The sequence below is a fragment of the Dermacentor silvarum genome, chromosome 1 (assembly GCF_013339745.2).
Source record: "Dermacentor silvarum isolate Dsil-2018 chromosome 1, BIME_Dsil_1.4, whole genome shotgun sequence".
Classification (NCBI taxonomy): domain Eukaryota; kingdom Metazoa; phylum Arthropoda; class Arachnida; order Ixodida; family Ixodidae; genus Dermacentor; species Dermacentor silvarum.
In genome coordinates, this window is record NC_051154.1 from 10,814,307 (window position 1) to 10,840,113 (window position 25,807).

Sequence of the window (25,807 nt, forward strand, 5' to 3'; positions counted from 1 at the left end):
CACTTGCTCTTCTCCAGCCATCTATACGTCATCTTTCAGATTAACTGACAGCTTGCGCCCCTATGTAACAAGTCCTGAATCTGTACAGCCTGAATAAACACAGTTCCACTTCTGCTCTCGACTCAGCTGGTCCCATGTCCATCTGGCTCAAGCAACAACACAACATAACAACAACCATAAGATAATTGTTAAGTTTAATTGAAATGTGTAAATAATGAAGTAAAGGCAAATGAAAGTGGGCGAAGAGATAACTCGCCGCAGGTGGAGACCACATCTTCTGCTTCACGTATGCGGTGCTTTTTACCAATCAAGCTACTGCAGCAGCCATCCACTTTCTTGGGTATTTGTGTATGCATATAATATTGCCGCGTCGGTATTCGTGCACAAGTGCGCCCTGGCGCCGAAAAAGACGACAACCGGGCTGCTCGAGATGAAGAAGAGAAGAAGAAAAGATTCGTGTTGTTGGCGCCTCTCTGGTTCCTTCTCCTGAGTACGGCGCGGTGCTTCTATAATAACGCTCCTGAGCTTTGTGCATCGCGACAAAATGTGGCAAGGGCAAAATGCGCATGCATGAGGCATTTTGCGACATTTTGCCCAAGACACATCCGACAGAACCCGTATCGTGTAGCTCAGAAAGAACGCGAGGCGATACAGCAGCAGGTTGAAAAGATGCTTCAGGATGATATCATCCAGCCGTCGAACAGCCCATGGGCATCACCTGTGGTGCTTGTCAAAAAGAAAGATGGTAGCTTGCGGTTCTGCGTTGATTATCGCAAGCTGAATCATGTTACAAAGGAAGATGTGTATCCGCTGCCGCGGATTGACGACTCTTTAGACAGGCTACGGCATGCGCGCTACTTCTCCTCTATGGACCTTAAGAGTGGATACTGGCAAATAGAGGTAGATGAGCGTGATCGAGAGAAGACGGCATTCGTGACGCCTGATGGGCTTTATGAATTCAAGGTTCTGCCTTTCGGCTTATGCTCGGCCCCAGCCACGTTTCAAAGGCTCATGGATACTATATTATCCGGTCTGAAGTGGAAGACATGCCTGGTGTACCTCGACGATGTGATTGTTTTTTCCGCCACTTTCGAACAACATCTAAAGCGGCTGCTGTTGCTGATGCCAGCAACGTGGGCCTTGGAGCTGTCCTTGTTCAGTGGCAAGACGGTGCCAAGAGAGTAGTTGCTTATGCAAGTCGATCATTGTCACGTGCCGAGTCCAACTACTCAACCACGGAGAAGGAATGTCTGGCCGTCGTATGGGCAGTCACGAAGTTTCGCCAGTATTTATACGGTTGCACCTTTCAAGTAGTAAGCGAACATCATTAGCTTTGCTGGCTGACCAATATGAAAGACCCGTACGGACGTTTGGCACGCTGGAGCTTACGGCTTCAAGAGTACGATATGACAGTGGTGTACAAATCGGGAAGACAGCACCTTGATGCCGACTGCTTCTCCAGATCACCTATTGAATCACCGAGCGCAGATGCGGATGAATGCACAGGCTTTTTAGGGATTGTTGATGCGGCCGCCATCTCTCGGCAACAGCAAGCCAACCGAGATTACTTTCACGGAGTCTGCCTTGATTCTGTTTGCGCGATGGCGTTCTCTATAGGAAGAACTTCTCTCCAACAGCGAAGAGCCATCTGCTAGTAGTTCCCGAAGTTCTCCGCCGCGCAATCTTGCAAGCCTGCCACGACGAAGCCACCTCGGGCCACCCTGGTTACACGCGAACACTAGCACGAATCAAACAAAACTACTACTGGCCTAGGCTCGCAGAAGAGGTGAAGCACTACGTGAGGACATGCCTGGAGTGTCAGCGACGCAAAGCACCACCGACTAAACCCGCTGGGCTATTGCAGCCTGTTCCAGTACCGGAAATGCCGTTTGCTCAAATTGGCATAGACCACCTGGGCCCCTTTCCACTATCTGACAGGGGCAACAGATGGGTCATAGTCGCGACGGACTATCTAACCCGATATGCGGAAACCAAGGCAATTCCGAGCGGCACGGCAGCTGAAGCAGCACGATTCTTTATCGAGAACATTGTCCTCAGACACGGTGCTCCAGCGATCATCATAACCAACAAAGGAGCCGCATTCACAGCTGAGCTTCTGCGCATTGTGCTCACGCTGAGTGGCACAGCCCACAGGAAGATGACGGCCTATCATCCACAAACAAATGGGCTTACCGAGCGCCTCAACAAGACCATCGCAGACATGCTTTGCATGTATGTCGATGTGGAGCACAAGAACTGGGACACAATCTTACCATACGTCACATTCGCATACAACACGGCATGCCAAGAAACAATGAAAATGACGCCGTTCGCTCTGGTCCATGGTCGAGAAGTCACTACAATGCTTGACGCCATGCTGCCTCATGACTGCAATGGTTCAGATGCAGATGCCGCAGATTTCACTGAACACGCCGAGGAAGCACGACAGCTCGCCCGCGTCAGGATAACTAGTCAGCAAGAACGCGATGCACGACGCTACAATCTCCGCCACCAATTTGCCGCTTATACGCCCAGGGAAAGAGTGTGGATTTGGTCTCCCGTCCGACGCCGAGGGCTCTCGGAGAAACTTCTATGGCGGTACTTCGGACCATACAAGGTTCTACGCCATATTAGCGACGTGACCTACAAGGTGGTTGGTGAAGGTTCATGCTGCTCGAAACGCCGTCAACAGGTGCCTGAGGTAGTGCACGTAGTGCGCATGAAGCCATATCATTCAGAGTGAAGTGGACACCGCCAAGCTATCAACTACGAGTCTTTGCGCCACGATCTGATCAGCATCGGGACGATGCTCGCTCTGGAGGGAGGTTAATGCCGCGTCGGTATTGATGCACAAGTGCGCCCTAGCACCAACAAAGAAGACGACCGGGCTGCTCGAGATTCCGGAAGGCATCTAGAGAAGAGATTCTTGTTGTTGGCGCCTCTCTGGTTCCTTCTCCCGAGTACGGCGCGGTGCTGCTATAATAAAGCTCCTGAGCTTTGTGCATTGCGACAATATTAGCCCTGGGAAGGATAACCAGCATTCCTAACCTCTTGGCATTCTGTGCATTAGATTTGCGCAATATGCTTACTTACATCGAGATGGTTACAACACTAATCCTGCTTTTGACTGCAAAACTGACAGGTGTACAACGCGTCACCCTTTCAGTGAAGAAGAGTCCATAACATCGTCCCAAGTCATATGTCTTGTAAGCTGCTCTCTCAGTAAAGTGACGCAGTAAAGTCGCATGCTAAAACAACCTGCTGGCAATCGAAAGGTCCTAGTGCAGCTCTCATCCTGGCATTCTTTTTCTTACAGGTTGATAGCCTAGCACATGCATGAGCCACAATGAGCACTGCCTGGCTAGTGCTACCCACCTCCTCTTCTACAGCCAAGTACTCTTTATCATCAGGCGAAAGGTCCACTAAGACAGTTCCAGTTGTGTTGGGCATAAGTGTTGACGAGATGGCTGTAAAAAAAAAAAAAAAACTGTTTTCAGACCACAAGTGTCAAGTAACAGAAAGCCGAAGCTTTTGCATACACCAAGAGATGCAGGCCTGTTAAAGATATGGCACCTACCTCGACCTGTCAGCAGCTTTTCAATTCCCTTCATCAACTTGTGTCGGTGCCCATAAGCAGAGACGCCTATCTGCTTCAATTCCTCGTGACCCATCTCAGCCAAGATGTCAATTGTAATCTGAAGAGTGAGAAGCATAGGCCTCAAAGAGTGTGTAAAATGAAAGCAAATAGTCTCACAAAAAGAATATTTACCTTATAACACTAACAATACACAATGCAGCCATTATCTTGAGGCTTAAAGGGACACTAAAGGCAAATACTAAGTCAACGTGGACTTCTACAATACTATTCCAGAAACCTCGCAGCGCTTGTTTCGAGAAGCCAGCAAGCACAGCGGCTGTTAATAGCGGGTGCATCAGATGTCCTGCTTACATTTGATGTCTCGTGCTTTTTTTCGGCTTCCTCCGACGTCTTCCTTCAATCCCTCCGACAACCTTCTATCCTTTCAACACACAAGTCGCATGTGCCAACATCACAGGGGTGCACGACAGATAGGAGAGGGGCGGGAGGTGTGATTTATAGGGCAATGCAATGAAAGTGTGCTGTGCGGGGTGCACAGCATATAGGCGGATGTGGCGACAGTGTCCGGCAGCTCGCATTTTGTTTTAAAAACGATTTTGCATTCTACTTTCACTCAGCGCATGCACCCAGTAGCCAGATTTAATTGTTATAACTGATAACGCAGCATGGCAGCATTGTAGTAAGCGATTTATTTCGCTGTAGAACTCGTACAAAAGTAGACGGTGCATCAGCTACTCATTGCTATATTTGATATACGGTCAACGACCAATTTTTTGGACATGCCTGATAATTTGGACGCCTTCGCGGCACTGGCATGTGCCCTAGAGAACCAATTTCGGATGCAGAAACCCTTCGCTGTTCGACTTTTCTGACTTTTTGCCATGACCACAGGTTCAAAATAGCATTTATTAAAGCTACCATCGCCGCAAATTTCATCATCTCCCAGCCTCAAACCAGCACTCTCACACACCGATTAGCGCTGGCATCCGTCGTTGTTTAGTGCTGTTGTTAGGCCTAGATGCTTCGATGCTCGCTATCAAGCTTCCTGCTGTTTGGTGCTATGTTTTTCATTTAAAGGATTTGCAAATATCTGCGATGGCACTGACTCCGCCTTTGTCATCCTCACCGATGGCATCAAACCACCGAAAGCACGGCAAGGGTCTAAAGCATTGCATAATGCCAGTTCCCAAAAGTTGGCTTTGCCACAATAGAGCGGTATTACAGTCAAGCATAAGAAATCCCTTGCTTTGACGCATACCAAAAGTGCAAAGTGGCCACTTTTGCGGGACATATGATGTGCTCCTTAATTACACACATGTGCACTCACCGTCTCCTGTCACAGTACGAGCACCGAGACGCCTAATAAGTGCACTGGCTGGCCTTGAAAGCTATTTCGGACGTGGCTGTGGCGATTTGAGTCCTTGAGGGCAGCTAAGGGATGCATTAATTTTTTTAATGTTTTCACGGTTCCTAGGGAGTCAGAAAAATCGGACATTTGACTGTATTGTTAAAACCGGTATCATTATAAGTGCGTTCGACTGTATTGCGGCAAAATGCCTCATTTTGATGCAGTGCCACTTCAGCACTGCATTAACACAAAGCATGAGCACTTAATTTCTTGAGAATAGCATCAAATGCCTGCTGTGATGAGCTTCAAGCGTTGGGTGGCAACAAAATTAAAATGTCTGTGGCCAACAAAGTATGTGAGTGACCACGTAAGGCGCACAAACACAGGCAAAATCTGAATTTATTGCAGCGCAGCAATGTCAGTACAGGCCTAATGCTGCAGTTCATCATCATAAAAGGGCAGAAAAGCTATTGTAAGTGCACTATAACCATGAAACACAGTCCTAACAAGATGTACACTCGCCTGTATACACAATGATGACTAGTAGAGGATTAAATACACACTAAGTTAGATTCTGACAGCCTGACAGGTGCTTGAACTCGTGGTGAATGGTACACTAGAATATCCAGTATAGAGTACAGTATAACCAGTCACAGTAACTGGGTTGGAAGCGTTCGTTGTACAGTACAGCGATTTAAAAAATGTTTGTTTTATCTGGAAGCAGTTTCAATAGGCAGGGTTAGAAAATTTTACATTTACTGAAATGTGGTCGTTATAACCGTTAGATCGTTAAATCTAGGATGCTTATAAGTGGGTTCGACTGTAGTGAACTGGAATATAGCGAGGGCACAACTTAATGCAATGATGGGATGCAGAACATTGGACGTACAGATACCTCAGTCGATGGACGATTTGCAATGGTCATTACTACGATGCCTGCATACATCGCAGCATACTGAAAGGAGGTACAGTCAACGACCAATTTTACGGACGCCCGATTATTTGGATGCCTTCGCGGCACCACCCCATACAGTCAATCTATAAGAACGTCTGCAATTTCGGACGCAAAAACCCTTTGCCGTCCAATTTTCTGGACATTTTGCCATGATTGCAGGTCCAAAACGGGATTAATCGAAGCCACCAACACCGCCATTTTGATTATCTTGCCTCCTCGAACCGGCGCTCTCGCAGGCAGATCTACTGGCAGCTGTAGCCACCACCACGGCAACGTTAGGCCTAGTTGCTTCGATGTTCGCTACCAAGCTTCTGGCTGTTCGGTGCCATGTTTTTCATTGAAACAACTCGCTGCTGTTAGCAATGACGCCAATTCTGCCTTTGTAATCCTCGCCAATGACTTCGAAGCTCGGAAAGCACTGCGCGCTGCATAATGACGGTTTCCAAATGTCAGCTTCGCCTCAATAAAGCTTTGTTATTTCATTTCATTTCCTTAAAGACCCCGTAGTAGGGGTATTACATAAGGGGTGGGAATACAATACAAACAAGTGTTACAATGCTTTCAATTCGTTAGATAAAAACGTTGTTACATCTTGAATGAATTGTGAAGCATACAGGAAGTATAGCATACCAAGAGTGAAAAGGGGGAAATTGTCATGGGACATGGTATGTTTCCCTTAATTATACACACGTGCATCACTCGTCTATCACAGCACAAGCACCGATGTGCCTAATAAGTCTACTGGCAGGCCATTAGAGATGTTTCGGACGTGCCTGCACCGATTTGAGCCTTTGGAGGCAGTAAAAGGCATGCATTAATTTTTTCCGGACGTTTTCGCAGCCTAATTTCTAGTTTTCTAATTAACAAGGGTCAAATAAAGGAACTGTTTACTGTAAAGGCTGACTACATTTTTTTGCTATTGGCAACATAACTGCAGTATTCCAACATTTTAAAGAAACTTGCATCTTCAAAGCATTCCTCGGTGTACGAGTGAATATTAGAAGTTAAATAAAGCTGACCCTCGATACAACAAACATAAATTAACAAATTATCGGATATAACGAAGTAAATAAAAATTGTCTTAGCTACTGCAATGTAACATATGTGCATATAACAAATATCGGGTATAAAGAAGCTATTTTTGTGCCAGGTGTGACGCTATAATGAGGTTCGACTGTATTCATATCCAATTCATATAAGAAACTTTTTCACATCCCTACATTTCTTGACTAGGAAAAATAAGGCAAATCTCAAACGCACCATCTCTTTCTCGAAAAGCTCACAAAGATGCCCCAGGCCAATGTTGGTGAGAAACTGCATAAATTCTTTGTTGTGTGGCGTCAGCTCGGCCAGAGGTTCACTGGCTGCTGAGCCCTCTCGTACGTGACCGGCCCGCTGTGTTGATAGTAGGCTCATGGCGGCAGGGATTTCAGCCTCAAGTGCTTCCAATGACAGCGCTGACAGTGGGCTTCCTCCTAGCATGTTGGATGGACATTGTGGCTGAACTGCTGATGCTTTTGCCGAAGGAGGGAGGGCATGCGGAGGCATGGCATCGGTCAGCAGGCAGCGCACATCTTCTGCCTATGAATGAGAAAAGAAATAAACTCTGGTTCTGCCCCCAGTATTCCAACTACTCAACTGTCTGCAGTCAACAAACTACAGCAATGGCATGCTCCAAATTTTCAACTTGCAGAGTGAGCCTAGTTCCTCTGAACGAACCAGACATCTTCCTGTTCCTGGGCCACCATTTTCACTCTCGTCACTCCCATCTTGCCTTGTGCTTAATAAGAAAATGGAGAGGCTGAGAACTTACGATCAGTCCTTCTGTCCTGAAGGACAGAAGAATGATCATTGCAGTAATGTGTCATCTAGCTGAAGAAGACTGAATGTACAGATGGGTGCAGTGTATTTAAATAGTCACCCTCCCTGACTCCCACACCCCTGGTAAATACACTGACACTAATTATACATATGGGTCATTCCATTTAATTGTTTTGTTTTTTTGACCATCTCCGACTGCTTAGAAAAGAATACTTTCAGCAGAACTAGGAAGTCTGCTTTGGCGGTTCTGTTGTCTATCCTGCTTAGCACCGCGTTATAAACTACAGTGGAACCTCATTGATACGATTCTGCGTAATACATTTTTCGGGATAATAAATTTTTTTTTCTTTTCCCAATAATACGATTTGGTTGAATAATACGTTGGAGGATACCATTTTCGGATGATATGCTTTACTTTCCGGTTCCCATGAAGATAGTATCAATGAGGTTCTACTGTACTCCTAATTTGACACGGAGGGGTTAAAAGGCATTCTTTTGAGCATTGTTACCATTATTACTAAACTAAAAGGGCTATACATTAACATTCTTGAAGTGGATAATCTAACAAAAATGAATTTAGGCAAGTACACCAAGTGAAGTCGTTCCGAGACAGGTTTGTGTTCTGGATCCATCCATGGAGGCACTTTCTGAGAAGCTGAGCTGTTTCAATTTTCATAAAGCCCTCTTAAACAAAACAATTCGGAGCTTTCAGGAAGTCAGAAAAATTATGAAGCATGCAAGTAGAATGTTGAAGCAGAACTAGTCAGAAGCAATGGCAACATAAATGTAAACAAATGTTTCTTGCATTCTCGCAGTATGGTTAGCTTATGTTTAATGAAAAATTCACATTTCCCGTGTGCACACTCACCGTGTGCTAAAACAACTTGCAGTAACACAAATAGTTTGAAACTGTAGTGCTTGCAGTTAAATTTTTGCAGCGGAATACCTGTTCAATTAAAAATTTTAATTCTTTCAGAGATAGTGCCTAATAAATGGCAATACATTTTGTATATCGCATAATTTTTGTAACATTTTTTTCTTAGTAGATACAAACACGTCTTTACAACCTTTGTTCAATTTTATTGCACAATCTTGATTTTAACTATTTATATCTTTTTTATGACATATATCTCGTTAATAAAACTTATATGCATGGAAAGTGCATTCATTTTGCTTTCTGCTTATGTATGACATTAAATATTGAGTGCAGTAGTTCCTCCAGAAAAAAACATCTGCTGTAGCATACAAAAAACACCTCTTTTCCCCATGGTAGGGAAAGAGTTACTGATGATTCACGCACATAAGTGTCAATATGTGAAGCTTTTATGCAAGCTAGGACGTTTTCACTTGGCGCATGCCATTGGTATATGAGAAAACATCCCACATGCACTCTCGCTCCGCGAGGTGAAAAACAATGCAGTTTGCGGTGGAGCACACATCTCAAAGCTGGCCTCGCTGTTTGCAAGACGTGGTGTTGAGGCACACGTCTTCATAGCCGAGCTGCAATGTAACGAGCAACAGTATCTTTCAGCTGTGGCGCGAGTGGTAATTAGAGTTATGACTATGGAATGCAGCATCAATCAAGTGGCGACAGCTGCGATTTTGCTTGCTCATCATGGTAAAGCATCTTTTCGTGTGCAAAAAAGGAACTTTGGTAAAGGGACTGGCTTTCTTTGAAAACATGGTCAGAGGAGAAAGACCGATGCAAACTTCAAGACTGCAGTGGTATCATACAGGTAATGCACAACAATTGCAATGTACACCTCTGTTTCATATACAATGAGAATTGCCTGTAGAGAAGCTCCACTCAAGTCATAGGTGGCTTGGGGTGAAGCGAAATGTGTTTTTCTTTTAGTTGAATATCCTTATTCTTGGTGACTTTGCACATTTCAATGAAAAATAATTTGGGTAAGTCTTCCTTTTAAAAGATGGATATAAGCAGAACTTACTGCTGCAATGTCTAGAGGCGTCTGACCTTCGTGGTTCTTCATTGTTGAGTCCGCACCATGCGCCAGCTAGAAAGAGTCATACAATGAGTGAGTGCACATTATCAGTACAGTGCGTTGCACTCTTCTGAGATTCCAGTCTTTAAAAAGGTGCCTATTGTTCAGATAGGGCACAGTGACATTTACCCATATTCAGAAATAGGTGACTTGCGTGTACTCAGAGATCCTATCTGTGGAAATGGAATGATGGAGCAATCTCTCGCTGCAATGGCGAAACAAGATGTATGCCATGATTTGCTTTAACCATGACAAATGGTGGCACCAGGACTTCCAGCAAATTTTGTACTTTTTGTCTGGCATCACTGCAGTCAACAAATACTCCTTATCATAGATAAAACAGGCAAGTAATTCACCCAACATGGTACAGTAGACTTTTGTTAATTCAACTCTGGCTAATTCAATCCAGACTGAAGGTACTGGCCAGCACCAATTCATTTCTGTAGGCCAAAATTTTCATTATTTCAATACTGAAATCGATCCTGAACAATTGCAATTGACCGTTTGGCTAAACATGCTTGACCCAAATGGTGACCCCAACTTTGACCGCAATGGCTGCAGGGTATGTTGTGGCGGCGCTAGGGGACAGTGAATGCTTTTCAAGACCCAGTATCACCCACCAAGAACGCCTAATTTCAGCCTACTTTAGCAAGGTTTTTCAAGCAAAAATGGCAGCTCACAATGAATGACTACCACATTTACAAGATTCTAAAGCACGAAGGCAAAACTGGGTCACGGCATTTGCAAAAGCTTACCGCAAAAGGCAGTGTCATGAACACTGCCATCACAAGATGGCGTTCTTGTGTAACATGGCAACGACAACATGCTGCTTTCAGTTTTATTACAAAAGCTCATTTAAAAGATCAGTTACTTAACCAAGGATGCAACAGTTAAATTGGATTTGGAGCAATTTTTGGAGCAGGAAAATGCAAATCTGGAGCCAGTTACAAGAAGCAGAAAAAAAAAAAAAACATTTTGGAGCACCAAATTCCAAATTTGGAACAGTTTAGCAGAGAAGAAAGCTTTCCTTTTTAACAGAAAAGAACCCAAAGATCTGAACTTTTAGAGCAACTATTCAGAATTAACCGCAGCAATGTGACAGAGCTACAAACCATTAAACTTCAGTGCCATTTATTCATAGGGGGGAGTAGTATACATACCTAAAATCAATACATCAATCAAGTACAAAAAGGATATATAATAGAAACAAACGTAAACTACTATAAAGACAAATCTTACAAACTAAAAAAAGAAAGCATAACACAAAAAACTAACAGGACTGAGCATTCACATCCTAAAAGAGGAATCAAGTGAACGAATTTGTGCATGTTATATAGTGTTTTTATGAAATCAATATAAGCACATAAATCTGACACAATTATACAAAGTCATTCAGACACCAAGATGAAGTTTTAATCTGCGAGTGAATTCGTCATGGTTTGTTATATAGACAATCTCTTCTGGTAGTTGTTTCCAATGATTAACAGCGAGGACTAAAGGTGAATATAAATACAGGTTTGTTCGGGCAAAGAAAGGTTCTAATTTGAATTCGTGGTCTAGTCGAGCAGATATTCATTGGGCTGGTTTGATAAGTACAGATAGATGGGAACCGTTGTGATAAATTTTCTGAAAGAGACAAAAAGTAACAGAAGTCTGTGCGATTGCAGAGAAGGCAAGTTTAGGGACATTTTTATCTCAGTTATGCTAGATGTCCGAGAGTAATTCTTTGTTATAAAACGGGCACTTTTGTTCTGAAGAGATTCGAGTTTATTTATAAGGTATGCCTGGCAAGGGCTATAGATTTGTGAAGCATAATCAAGTTTAGGGCAGACTAGTGCATTGTAAGCTAAAAGTTTAGTAGCAGAGTTGGCGAAATGCAAGTTACGCCTAATGAATTCAAGTGCTTTACATGCGCTGCTAGTTATAGTGTCTATATGTAAGTTCCATGATGAATCAGACGCTAAATGAACACCGAGGTACTTAAAGCTGGATACATGTTTAACTGGCTTGTTATTCAGTGTGTAGTTATGCGTTATTGGGCGCAATTTCGTAGTGAAAGAAATAGCTTTTGTCTTGTTTACGTTGACTTCCATCTGCCTGCCAGTCCTGGCACCATTTATCTAACCTGTTTAGATCGTTCTGCAAGTTATTAGCATCTTTAGTGTTAGTTACCTTTCTATATATCACGCGATCATGCTTTAGCTTCAGTCGACAAGGTCCTGTAAAAGTGACCAATGAATTCTGCGGAAATCCCCGCAAGGTGTGCTGAATTCGTACCAACCTGCACAGCAGGTTGATCCAAATGCTTAAAATGTTTATACAGTCGAATCTCGTTAATTTGAACACACTTAATTCGAGCTGCCGGTTTATTCGAACTGTCGCTGTGGTCCCGCCAATGTATTCGAATGGGCGAAAACGCTTGGTAATTCGAACGCGAAAGCATTTGCGACGGTTAATTTGAACATACCGCGCACCGACAATGCTCTCAGCAGGGCGCCAAATAACGCGGCGGCGCCTCCGACCGGCATTGCTCCGACACCACCATAGAGCAAAAGCTTAGGAGAGACGCAAAAGCTTAGGAGAGACGCCTCAATGCAGCGGCGGAGCGCTGAGCCGTGCTCCCTGATGGGCTGCAGAAGATAGCGCCAACCTTTCCTTTCTCATAACGAACCACTTTGTAGGCCCAGTCCGGTCAACGAAACTGCCCCAAATGGGCAGTTTAGCTCTCTACTAATTTGTTATCGCAATTGATGCTTCGCCTTTCAGGTCAAACTGCGGCATTTTTTTTCCTTGTACACTAGTGTGCCATCTATCCCTGGGCAGTGCAAGATGCTGCGCACAAACAACTCTTCTACTGAAAAACAAAGCAGGTTTGAGGTATTGCATGCAATTGTTCTTTAGCTTGTCACTGACACAGGGACAAGTAAAGGTTTCAGTTAGCATTTGCATAAGCACAACTTTTTGGATGACATCGTCAACATAACAAACTCCAATGCGATTCCAATTGATTTCGATATATCTGGAAACTTCGCTAAAGCCAGAAAGTTTCCCATACCACCCTTGCATATGGGAACAGACAAGGCAATTAAATTTCACTCCCAAGTTTGCACTTTTGTAAAGCCCTCTAAAGGCAGTATATTAGGAGCAACAGCTTTTCTAAGGAGTAAAAAAATTATAAGTGCTGTCCTGGAAAAAATAAACCTCCCCAAGGGTCTTGTAAGAGGTGAATTACAACACAGCGGGGCCAAAAATTCCTACCAGTTTGCTTTGAATGCAACACCCATCCATCTGCCCTAAGCCATGTAGCTGGAAGGTTAAAGAGACACTAAAGGCAAATACTAAGTTGAAGTGGACTGTTTAAATACCATTCCAGAAACCTCACAATGATTGTTTCGTGCAAAGAAAAGACTTAGGTAGCTTACGAGAAAATTGCATTTGAAGGATCCGAATACCTTTATGGCAATTCAAATCTCCCGCCAAGCCAACTGGGGAGTGGCGAAGTGCATACGCCATCACCGCCCTTTACTGCAGTCGGTGAGTAAAACGATGCCCGATAGACGGCGGTCTGATGCGCCGCTGCAGCTGCTTTTGGTGTAGTGGCGTGGACCATTCGGGCATCCAGTGACATCACATGGAATTGGAATTCTCTGCTACTTGCAGTTTGTGTGAGTTACGCGAGCCAGCAAAACCAGTGCAGCACTAGGCGATAACGGAACTACTGAAACGCGAAAGCCCGGGCGGCACAGAGTCAAGCGAAAACAAAACCTTTCGACCGCCCGTGTTGTCATCAACGTTGTAATGTCAATAAGTTCTTTTTTTTTTTTTTCTAAGAATGAAATAGCACTGGTCAAGTAGCTTTTTCTTTCGTCTTGTAATACAATAAAATGATGTTTTTATAATGAGTGGTTAAGTATTAGTGACAGAATTTAAATGAGGAGTGGCTTCGTCAATGGGCAAGTATTTGAATGTCCCAGGGGAGTCTGTAATCTTGTCCTTCATCTGCCTCAAATTCTTGATTACTAAGGCTCTGTTCGCAATAATATTGACGCCTTAGGGATACTAGAGCACTAATCCACCACTTTAGCTTGACTTTGTATTTGCCTTTAGTGTCCCTTTAAATAACCACATGGCAATCACCCACAGTCCTGTCAAGTATGGAAACAGAAACTTACCAACAAGGCACAGAGCTGTGTCCGACCTTTTTGTGCAGCCTCATGCAGTGGTGTAAAGCCCCACCGGTCAGTAGCATTCACCACAGTATTGTACTTGATCAACAAGGCTGCTATGTCCAAATGCTAGAAGGAAGAAGAAAGCCCGAGATGAACTTCAAAACAATCAAATTTTATGTCTACATCACTGGAATGCAGGATGATGAAAGTTATAAACATTCCAGTTGATGCCGTGCATTCCCTTTTTTTAAATTTTTCTGACAGAAATTCGACGAAGCACAATCTTTTTTCCTTAAACCTAGCTCTTTTTGCATTAGAATGAACATGCAACATCCTGGCTAAACGACAATTTAAGTTATGCTGTTGATCCCTCCTCACTTCAACCCTTCTTCATTCCAGGATAGCTACAAGAGTCAAGGTGCCTATTAAGGACTCCCACTTTTCCCCCTGATAATGCTTTTAATGCGTTCACATTGTCAGTTACTTCACGTGATTTCCAGGGGCCAACAATCTATGCAGGTTTGCATCTAACCGTTTTCCCACCTACCAGGGTCACTGAGTAGTCCGTGGTCAAATGGGTAGTACATCGGGCTGCTATTCTGAGGGAACAGGGTTCGAAGCCAACCATCGGACCAACTTGGGTCACTGAACATGTGGCAATGTGTACATATGTGCCATTCTTCATCACACCTCTTTGACGCCGACATGGGTCACTGTAGATGCAGGACTTGGTAGGTGCCGCTAATCAGTGACACTCTTTAACGCCGTCTTGGAGCCCTGGGTATGCGCCACTCGACCTGTGCTGGTCTTCAACGAACCTTTCTGATGCAAACTTTGGTCACTGAGTATGTGCCAGAAGGTGTGTGCCGCTTTCAATGAACGTCTTTGATGCCAACTTGGGTAACTAGGTATGTGCCACTGGGAATGTGCCGCTCTACAATGACAAAAAAGATCCCTTAAATTTCTACCATGTCGAGCATAGCGAACACACATCACAAGGGTTTCTTAAGTACAGCAACCTGCCGCTTTAGCAGGCTGCCTCGCAAATGCACTCGGTACGTGCTGCTTTTCAATGAACGTTGTTCACGCCAGCGCTTTCGTGAGCTGCGCCATGAATGCGCTGGTATGTGCCGCCGGCTGTGTGGCAAGTGAGGGAAATATTCTCAGCGTGCGCTGGCACTGGCACACCACACCTCTCGCCTCAGAGGCCATGTGCAGACTTCTCAGCAGCAGCACTAGATGGCACAGCGTGTCCAGAAAGAAGCACGGGAGGTACCCTCAACAGCGCAGCGGAGGCTCTCACGAGTCTCGAACGTGGAGGCACGACGAGTCAGACATTTAGGTGGCTGTTTCGCCTCAAATGTCTCGTGCTAGACTTTGATAATTGCACCACAGTTGTGAGAACACACCCGGAACCTGAAACGAACATCTGCATCGGGCAAGTTTGCTTCTTTTTCCTACTCAAGCTCCAGAAATCGCGTCACACCGACCCGTTGCGGTAAGCCTAAAAGTTCCGGCGTCAATGGAGACGCACACCCGCAACGCCTGCCGTTTCGCGCTGACAGCCGTCCTCGTAGCCATCCGAGATGGAAGTTACGGTAGACGGGGAGATGATTACCGAAGACAAACTCAATGATGGGAGCTGGACAGCGCTGGACACCCAACGCAGATACGCACGCCAGACCCCCGCTTCTACCGCCGACGCGTCCACCGGTGGCACGGACGACTCCTGCCATAAAGCTGCAAAGAACGCGCCCAAGTTCAGCACCTGCCCAATGCCACTTCCAAGGCACAAGCCGCTACCAAAGCTACCCCCTGAAGACTACAAAGTGATTCTGCGTCCACAATGTGCCATCAAACTCCGAGCGCACGGACCGGCAAAATTGTTCAAGACGATCTGTGCGGCCACCCAGATCAGCATCAACGACGCAATTGGAGAAGACCAGATGCGGGTGCACCCAATATAGACCCTGATTAGTATGCCATCCCGCAACAGGGCAGAGTGCTACTACAACATCAAGACACTAAGTATTGACCAGCAAGAGGTAGCCGTCCTTGCATATGCACCGACACCAGAGAACTCAACAAAACGTATTATCTACTGCGCACTCAGATGAATCCAACGTAGCGATATTCAAAAAACTCCAAGCCCGTAACCCAAGCGTCAAACTGGTAGGGGCAAGAAGGCTCGGTGCTTCTAAGCACATTGTTATCTCCTTTGTGGGCCCCACACGACCAGAGCTCGTCCGTTACTGGGGAGCTACTTACTTGGTTCACCCGTTTAAACAAGCGTACTGAAGCTTGCTTCAACTGCAGAAGAACGGGGCACCGCTCCGATGTTTTCCTGGAGCAAAGCAGAAGACGCTGCAAAAGATGTGGAGAGGAAGACCACGAAACGCCGGCACCGGGCACGGCAGCTACATGCCGAGCAAGGTGCATTATATGCAGAGGCGGCCACCCAACTGGCGCAAGACGCTGCCGCTACAAGTACTTCTCCCAAGTACAAGCCAAGACACAAGGGGTAAAGAAGACTGCTAGAACCGGAAACTAGCCTGCAGAAACATCAAGCCCAAAATAACAAAAAGCATTGATGACCACCGGACAAGACAGCACGCAAACGACAGGCTACAGAGACGCAGTTAGACGAAGCCGTCCCGCAACCAGCTCCGCCAGCGATGAAAACGCCAGCACCTGCAACGGAAGCAACCGACCGAGGAGCAGCAGCCGGGACCAGGCCGCCAGCCGTTCTGCTTCCAGAACAAAGGGTAGCCAAGAGTCATAGAGAAAATTTGCCTGGCAGCGGCCACCGCCGCTGAAGGAGAGTGCAGCGAGGAAGAAAGAAGACAACGAAACGGTGAGGGAGCTTGCTAACAAAATCCGTGAGCTCAGACAACTCCAGGCGGCTAACCAGAAAACTAGGGCATTAGAAAGCAAACAGACAGCTAGCTTAACACCCACCGCTACAGAAATTGTATCCCATGCATAGAACTGGAAATCAACACCCAGTTTATCTTTTACCAGTGAAACCTTCTTGCCTTGATCTTTTTCAGCTTTGGCGCTTTGCCATAGCAGTTTTCATTTTCTTAGCATTTTAATAGAGAAGTCATTTTGCACGGAAATTTGTGTTCCCTACCATGGGGAAAATAGGTGTTTTTTGTATGTTACGACAGATGTTTTTTTCTGCTGGAACTGCTGCACTCAATATTTAATGTAATAATGGCGCACGGCCTGTTACTTCATGAGGCGTTGAGCGGTAGTGGAAGAGCACCCTGGCCACTTGTATCCTGAATTCACCCGGTGCGTTTTTCATCAGTTTATCTTTGATAGTTTGTACTACCCACTCTGCAGCCCTGTTGGAAGCAGGGTGATATGGAGGCACCAGCATGCGACAGATGCCATTCCTGTTCAGGAAGTCAGCGTACTGGCTGCTGGTGAATGCTGGCCCATTGGCAGAAGCAATGATGTCTGGCAGACCATGTTGAGAAAACACAGTCCTGAACACAGAGATCGTGGCCTCTGCAGACGGTGACGGAACAGAGTGAACTTCTACCCACTTGGAAAAAGCATCCACCATCACAAGGAAGTAGTGTCCCATGAATGGAGCTCCAAAATCAACATGGATCCTGGACCAGGGCTTGTCAGGAAATGGCCATGGCATAACTGCTATCCTCCGGGTAGACTTCTTGTGCGCTTGGCAAACAGGGCAGCTCCGCACCTGGTTTGTCATGTCATAGTCGATTCCAGGCCACCACACATGGGACCTAGCAATCATCTTTATTTCTCAATTCCAGGGTGGCCAGCGTGCAAAAGCTTAAGTACTTGGCATTGCAGGGACTTGGGAACGATGACACTAGCTCCCCACAAGAGGCATCCTTCATGCAGACTAAGTTCATTGGCCCTTGTAGTATAAGGGCCCCATTCTCCACCTTCTGGAAAAGGACTCCCGGTCAGGACAGCTTCAGCCACTTGAGACAGCATGGGATCCCTTGCCGTAGCACGTCTAACGACTGCAGGTAACAGGACATCAGGGTATGCTTGTTCTAACATGAAGACATTGGGAGGCGTAGAGTCTTGAACTTCAGTTGCGGGAAGAGGTAGCCGGCTGAGTCCATCAGCATGGCCTAGCATACTGCCTGGCTTGTAGACGAGCTTGAACTGATAGCTTGATAGTGTGAGCGCCCACCTGAGGACTCTCGGTGATGCCTGGCTTGGCATACCTCGACTTGAACCAAGAAGTCCCAGTAATGGCTGGTGGTCTGTTACAGCAGTGAACGGCCTTCACCTCAGGTACTGATGAAATTTGTGGACACCAAAAACCAAAGCAAGACCTTCCTTGTCAGTCTGACTATAGTTCCGATCAGCAGCAAGCATAGTACGTGAAGCAAAAGCTGCAGGTCTTTCAGTTCCATTTGCTTCTGTCTGTGCCAAGACTGCACCGAAGCCATACGGTGATGCGTCGCAACTGAGCACAAGTGGTTTCTCAGAACAGTAGTGGATCATAACAGGTGCATTTGACAAGAGCCTTTTACTTGTGATGAATGTTTGCTGTTGCTCTTTCCCCCAGCTCCACTTTTCCCCTTCAACAAGCAGCTGATGCAAGGAACGCAGTCTTGTCGAGATGTTTGACAAAAACCGTCTGTACAAATTAAGCAGGCCAAGATAACTTTGAAGCTTCTTCACGTTCTGTGGCTCTGGCGCATTGATGATGGCCTCTACCTTCTTCGGGTCGGGCTTTAGACCTTGCTTGCATATAATGTGGCCCAGGTATTCCACTTTTCCACTTTTCCACTTTGGGAGCGAAGAAAACGCACTTCTCCAGCTTCAATCTAAGGGCCAACAGCCAAAATAGGATTTGGAGCAATTTTTGGAGCAGGAAAATCCAAATTTGGAGCAGGTTACGAAAAAAAAAAAAAAGGTTTTGGAGCACTAAATCCCAAATTTGGAGCAGTTTCACAAAGAACGCTTACTCATAAAACGCCATAAAATTTACTCTGCATAATAAACGCACCCCCCAACTTTGCATTGGATTTCTGGGGAAAAAAAAAGTGCGTTCATTACGCAAGTTTATACGGTAATTCACATTAGCAGCGTAGATGAGGGCAGGGGCGCGATCGTTACTGGGAGTGCGCATTCAGTTTCGCTGTGCACGGTTGACCTAGGCTGCGCCTGGCGAAATTGAACGTGCGCTCCGAACAAGGACCTCGATTGAGCCCCAGCAGTGCACTGCACGCAACTTTTTCCACCAAACACGTGGAAAGTACACATGCATTTCTTCGCGAGTGGTTCCCTTTCATTTTTTTTTTATTCTGACGATACGTCGCGACGTTCCGGCATTAGTCGAAACATGCAGCGACTGTTTGACAATCTTTTGGCGTTTCGGCGGTGTACAGCGAAAATCGGCACCGTTTCATTACCGCGATGCCTGTTGCCGCATGGAACCGAACCCTTGCTAGTTTTGTGCATTGCGTCGCCTACAAAGCTCACGCCGTCAGTGCCGGGTCGCTTGCTGTACCGTACAAGCGAGTTCCCGTGGAGTATTCGTACCCGCTCCGCTCGTGACCGCGTGAACAGATACAGCGAAGATCTTGTTGAGTCAATGCGGCAATGGCAAACTGCTTTTGTTACTGCAAGCAACGCACACTCCGCGAGATTTTACTGCATATACAACAGGCCACACTGCAACCGGCAGCGAAAATATTATTCGCCGCCCACCACCAAATACGCCAACGTCTCGTCTGTGCACTCCAGTTTGGATATCGTCTGGGCTACTGGTACTGTAATGGCATGCCAAGCTGCAAGTTGCCAACGCAGCCTTTATTTCCCACTAAAACTAGCGTAACCGAGAAATTTCGCGGCCGGTCGGGCGTTTTGGCGCAGCGCGGCGCAATCTCAACATATATCGTGGTTGTGGCAGAGCTCAGCGCAAAAATACGAAATTGTATCAAAAGGGCGCAAATGGCGCACTTGTTGCACCCCTGTAAGGCCCACTTCCCCCAAAGATTCTGCAAGACAATCGTCAGATCCGCCAAGTGGTCTTTGTTGTCGATGCCTGTAATAACAATGTCATTAAAGTACACAGCTGTTTTCCGTACACCACGAAGCAGATTTTCCATCTCTCGCTGAAAGATAGCAGGCGCAGCAGAAACGCCAAAAGGTAAGCGTGTGTACTGGAAGAGACCCATGTGTGTGTTGATGGTCACGTATTCACGGCTTTCTGCATCCAGAAATATCTGCTGGTAGGCGTCTCGCAGGTCAAGTTTTGTAAACTTGTGACCTCCCGACATGGCTGCCCACAGCTCTTCAGCATGTGGAACTGGGTAGGTTTCCATGAGCGACACAGCATTAACTGTTTGCTTGAAATCTCCGCACATTCTTATTGTGCATTTTTTTTTCTGAACAGGCACAAACGGCACTGCCCATTTGGCTGTCTTCACGGAAACCAGAATGTTCTCCCGCTACAACCTCAGTCAACCAACGCGAACAGAAGTGGGCGTGGTTTGCAGAATTTCGGCACTGCATCTGAAGGCACAAAAATTTTGGTGAAAAATCCCTTGAACGTGCCAACACCTACTGCAAACTCCTCAGGAAAACGAGCATTTGTTTGAATCCTTTGACGCCAATGCCTAAAGCTCAGAAACAGTTGCGCCCGAGCAACGTTGAAGCAGTGCCACTCGTGATGTACAATGAAAGGACCCGTTTGTGCCCCTTGTATCCGACGAAGGTTTGCCGTGCCCTTGACTTGCTCGAGCTCCCCACTAAACCCGCGCAAAAATACGTTTGAAGGTTCTCAACTCACTTCTGGAAAGGTACATTGAAACTTGTCTACTGGCATTACGGAGACGCTTGCCCCGGTGTCCAACTCCCTCGGAAACGGCTTCCCAAACATTTACATAGTGACAAGGAAGGGCAGGACAGTCGGCTCACCGCTTAAGTGCCACATGTCAAAAACGTCAGCACCGCAAAGAACATGAAGCACGGCGGCGGCGGTGTCGACAGCGTTTACCTGCGCGGTGCGTGTTGATCGTGGCAGGACAGTCCTCACAGCAGACGTATTTTCCTTCACGAATGTGTCGGCCTTTTGCAAGTTGCAGACTGCAAAGTGCCCCACTGTCTTGCAGTAGTGACACTGCGACTTGCTGTGTCTGCATTGCGGCGCTAAATGACTTCTGTTGCTGCAGTGGTAACACGCCATGCTCTTGGCCGCAGACGATACCCGGTGAGTAGGCAAACCCGGTAAACTACTTGCAGTTGCCTGACAGAGTTCACCGGCATCCTTTTTAGCGGCTTCATCACCAGGGCAGTTTTCACTGCGTCCTCGAACGTGAGGTCAGAACTCTCGAGTAGCCGCATCTGAACCGCTGCATTGTTTATGCTCCATACTATTCGGTCTCTCAGCATGTTGAGTTCGGTTCCATAATTGCAGTGTTCAAACAAACAATTGAGGACTGCAACGAAGTCGCTCACTGCTTCTCCTTCGGAACGCCCCCTCTAATTGAAGCGAAACCCTTGCACTACGACGGATGGGGTGGGGGCATAGTGCCTGCCAAGTATGGCCAGTATCTCGTTGAGCGTTTTATCTTGGGGCGTTTCCAGCTTTACAAGGTTGCGAAGTAGTGCACAGGTACGAGGCCCGCAGCAGTTCAAAAATATTGACCTGTTCGTTGCTGGCACGACGTCGTTGGCTTCGAAGAACTCTTGGGCGCACTCTACGTAAGCAGGCCAGGCGTCCCGTTCCCCCTCGCATGCTTCGATCCTACCGAAGGTAGGCATGGTTGTTCATGTAGTTCGGTGCACCCTCATCACAGTTTGCCACAAGTATAGCCGGAAGAAGTGGAGCCGAAACCCAAGCTCACAGCGAACACATAACGAGTGCTTTACTGCTTCATCCAAACTGCCCCAGCACTGCTCTCGTCACTCCCCCTTCTGCTTGCAGCAGTAGGTGGCACTAGTAGCCGGTGGCGCTACAGCTGGCGCAGCACAGCACGATCAATTGTCACAGTTATATCTCTGTGTCTGTCAGCCCAAGAGTCTAAAATATACTAAAACCACTACAACAAGATATCAAGCTCATCTGGGTGCCTGCCCAGATGGGAAATCCGGGAAACGAAGTAGCCCACCTTGCTGCCCGAGCAACCACCAACCGGGTGGTGGGCCAGCCTCATGTACCGGACTCCCAAAGGGCAGCCCTAAGCTATCGTGATCGGCTGAACATCTACAGAAAAGAGCGTCGACTCTATCCGCCATCGCACGACTCTCTTATACGTACGCAGGCCACAACTCTCAGGTGGGCGCACCAGGCGCCTAGCTGCCATCATCAAAGATGATAACGTATCAAAATGCAGATATTGTGGCCTGGTAGAGGTGAGCCAGGACCACATTCTATGGGGATGCCCCAGCAATCCGCCCCCTAGAGACCTCATGAAGCAAGCTCCCTCACCGAAGGTGTGGTAATTGACAGTGCGATCGACAGACCTGGTCATTTAAACCAGGCTGGCAGAGTGGTCGGCTAGTGTTGCGGCTCCCTGGGCCCTGACCTAGTCCCCCTGTCCAGCCTGGGCTCCATTTCCCCTCCCTTCTATATTTAATAAAACTTATTTCCCTCCAGGAGCCCGGTTGCCGCATGAAATTTTTCTCAACACTATGGATTTCGGAGGCCACACTCAGGCTTCGCAGCGGTGCCGCTCGATGGTGTCGAGCGTTCTTAGAGAAGCGTGAAAGAGGAATCCCGCTGCAGTACACGCCTGATACATAACTCGTTTTGACGGTGGCAATACGTTGCGTCACCATATTGATTCAATGCTACATGCATTACCGTTGACAGTCATCGTGAGATTAATTCTGCCAAGTTTTCTATCATGCATTTTTTCTGATGAAACTGACATTTTCATTCAGTAACATGGAAATGTTTTTTATTTGTCCAGTATGCCATGTCTTGGCTGCCGGCCCTGCCTGCATATTGTCACTTCTGCATGATGACATGCAACAAAATTGTCTTTAGAATATCACTGCCCAGTGCAGTGATATTTTAGTGCTTTCGAAGTAGGGAAAATTGTTGGATTTATAATTACCGAGGCGCAGTTAGATAGCAGGCGAGAGCTCACACGAACAAAGAAAGCGCAGATAACACAGGCTTCTGAGAGTAAAAGCAAGGGTCACGTGGCATCGCGGCGATGCCGTCACGCAATAACATGGTAGCAGGTGTTCCCTGTGGGGATGCGCGACTCTCACGCGTCCCCTGATGTTGTTTTCCCTGCATGTCTCCTGTAGTCCGGCTTCTCTGCGTGGCTAAGCCCGGCGGTGGTTGCGGCGCGTTGCGAGAGATGGCGCTAGTGTCGCGATGTAACGCGGGGTCACTTGGGAGAAAAAGGTCGGAGGCGCTCTCTCTTTGGCTTGGGATCGGCGACGAACACGCACGGACGCTTCGCACGGACGCTTCGCGCGTGCGCCGGCCCGCTTCGCGCGAGGCTAAGAGCGGGACACCGGTATGGACGAACACGGATCGTTCGAGCGCGCCACCGTTCGCGTGACCGTACACGTGAACGACTAGGCGATGGTGTCATAGCATGGGGCGAACGTATTCACTCGCTATCGGGTCGCGGTGAGTCGGACTTCCTTGATTTGTCGCGCGCCCGTGTGAATGTTCAATTGGTTGTAATTCGGCTAGTATGTATTAGTGTATGAAAGGTGCAATAAATGCCCTTTTGATTGTTTGCAATACTATGTGTCGTTCCTTTGTCCCAAGAGCACATGTGAGACGCCACATCTGGCTGCCCAACGTGGACCTCTTGGGGCATCGGACGATAATTTTAACAGCTTTGCTCGGTTCGAGATGTTTCAACCGAAGCGTAGTCCTAGCGTGGATTTTGATCGCTAGTGTCGGCGGGGTGCTTTCTTGAGCGAGGCGACGGTTGCTGTAGCGTGTTTGAACTTTTCAACATGCTAAGCCTTTTCGCGAGTGATTTGTTGAAGTACACTCGTCGGTACGAGAGCCACGTGGTCTGCATCCTGGGAGAGCGAGGCCTAGCGCCCGCGGAGCATTGGCAAGCCTGAAGCGAGTGAGTACGGAAGCCTCGTGGGTGGTCTGAATTTCTTATGTAAATAGCTTCTTCTATATCTTTGACTTCGGAAGTCGAGGCTCAGGGAGCCGGGTGGCCGCGGGCCACGGGTGCCGCTACGGGCTGACTGGTATTGCGGCCTGGCACCGGGCGCTCCGACACCGTCTGGGACGGTGGGCGCCGTCAACTCAGATGCTGTGTGCACCGAGCGGGGTAGGACCACCTCACAGAGCTAACGTCTCCTCGCGGCTGCCTGTTCTTGTGCCCATTTTGGGTGATGTTTTTTTTTTTTTGGATGCCGGTTGTTGTCAAAGTAGCGACGCATTAGGCCTAAGGCTTAACAAAGCCGCCTGTCGCACGTTGAGGGACACAACCTGGTGGACCGTGGTGTTGAGATGTCGCACATTGCTTCCCTCATTAGTTCGCCTCGCACGAATTGAAATTACTCGTTCGACTAAAGAAAGTAAGCTTTGTTCACGTGAACTTAGCATCTGCAATGCCACCCGAAATTTTGCTAGCCGAATTGAACATCGTACCACGTGGGCGATGCGTATGCCGAATTCCTCTCCCTTGCACTACTTTAGTGTTTGTCGAGTGCGTTGAGTGTACGCAGCGTGAGCGGAGTCATCCCTGGTTTGCTGTCACCTGCACATCGTCAGCGCTGCTGCCCCGGACTACAATCGAGCTACCCCAGGCGATGCAGATGCCTGTGGCCAGTTCGTCCGGCTCGCTACCCTCGGCGGCTGGGAAAAGAGCCCGCAGTCACCAACTGCTACTGCGGCTCTCGTCAGCAGGGCGTGAGCGACGCTTGCTCATGCCGACTTCTGCGTCGCCGTTTCTGGAGTCCTGGGCTGGAGTCGTGACATCAAATCGGCAGACGTGGTGCGGTGACCAACGGACGCCAGCGGTGAACCCCAGAGTCAATGTCGGCTCGCACGTTGTGGATAACGCGTGGACATTTACTTGGCGGCGCCACTGTCACATGTACTAACTTTTGTTCGCGACGCGCGCGTTGATAGGCCTTGTGACATGTTTCGCCGGCGTATGTGTAGTGATTTAAGGTTGGGGGGATGTGGGGATGCGCGACTCTCACGCGTCCCCTGATGTTGTTTTCCCCGCATGTCTCCTGTAGTCCGGCTTCTCTGCGTGGCTAAGCCCAGCAGTGGTTGCGGCGCGTTGCGAGAGATGGCGCTAGTGTCGCGATGTAACGCGGGGTCACTTGGGAGAAAAAGGTCGGAGGTGCTCTCTCTTTGGCTTGGGATCGGCGACGAACACGCACGGACGCTTCGCGCGTGCGCCGGCCCGCTTCGCGTGACCGTCGCGCGAGGTTAAGAGCGGGACACCGGTATGGACGAACACGGATCGTTCGAGCGCGCCACCGTTCGCGTGACCATACACGTAAACGACTAGGCGATGGTGTCATAGCATGGGGCGAACGTACAGTAAAAGCTCGATGATACGAATCTCACGGGGTCACGAAAAATATTCGTATTAGCCGAAATTCGTATCATCGAAACACAATTAAAACTACTGTCGAATCTCGATAATTCGAACTCGAAGGGGCCCGAAAATTTGTTCGAATTAAAAGGACGTATTTTTGAAATATTCGTGCCCCATAGCACGATGCACGAACGGTGCGAGTCGTGAAATATCGCGGCGCGCAAGCGCATAGCAAGCGCGGGCCACGAAACTGCCCACGCCGGCTAACGGTCGCTTCCCGATAACGACAGAAAACGAAGCTTCAGGGAGCGAGCGGGCGGCGCCGGCACACGGGTGCGCGCGGAGACCGTCGAAGGTGAGGGAGGAGGGCGGCTGGGAAGCGGATATGGCTGCGTCAAATCCGCCGCTTCGGTGGCTC

The 25,807-nt window shown here is 47.6% G+C and overlaps 1 protein-coding gene across 1 annotated transcript in view; it reads right to left on the reverse strand.

The window, feature by feature from the left end:
- Positions 1-25,807, reverse strand: part of LOC119455818 (poly [ADP-ribose] polymerase tankyrase-1) — a 198,564-nt gene that overhangs the window by 45,923 nt on the left and 126,834 nt on the right. The window contains exons 17-21 of the mRNA XM_049660947.1: positions 13,898-14,020; positions 9,672-9,737; positions 7,162-7,482; positions 3,578-3,695; positions 3,376-3,467 (exon numbers count right to left, since the gene is read on the reverse strand). Of these exons, the coding sequence (XP_049516904.1) occupies positions 3,376-3,467; positions 3,578-3,695; positions 7,162-7,482; positions 9,672-9,737; positions 13,898-14,020 (720 nt within the window). The remainder of the gene's footprint in view (positions 1-3,375; positions 3,468-3,577; positions 3,696-7,161; positions 7,483-9,671; positions 9,738-13,897; positions 14,021-25,807) is intronic.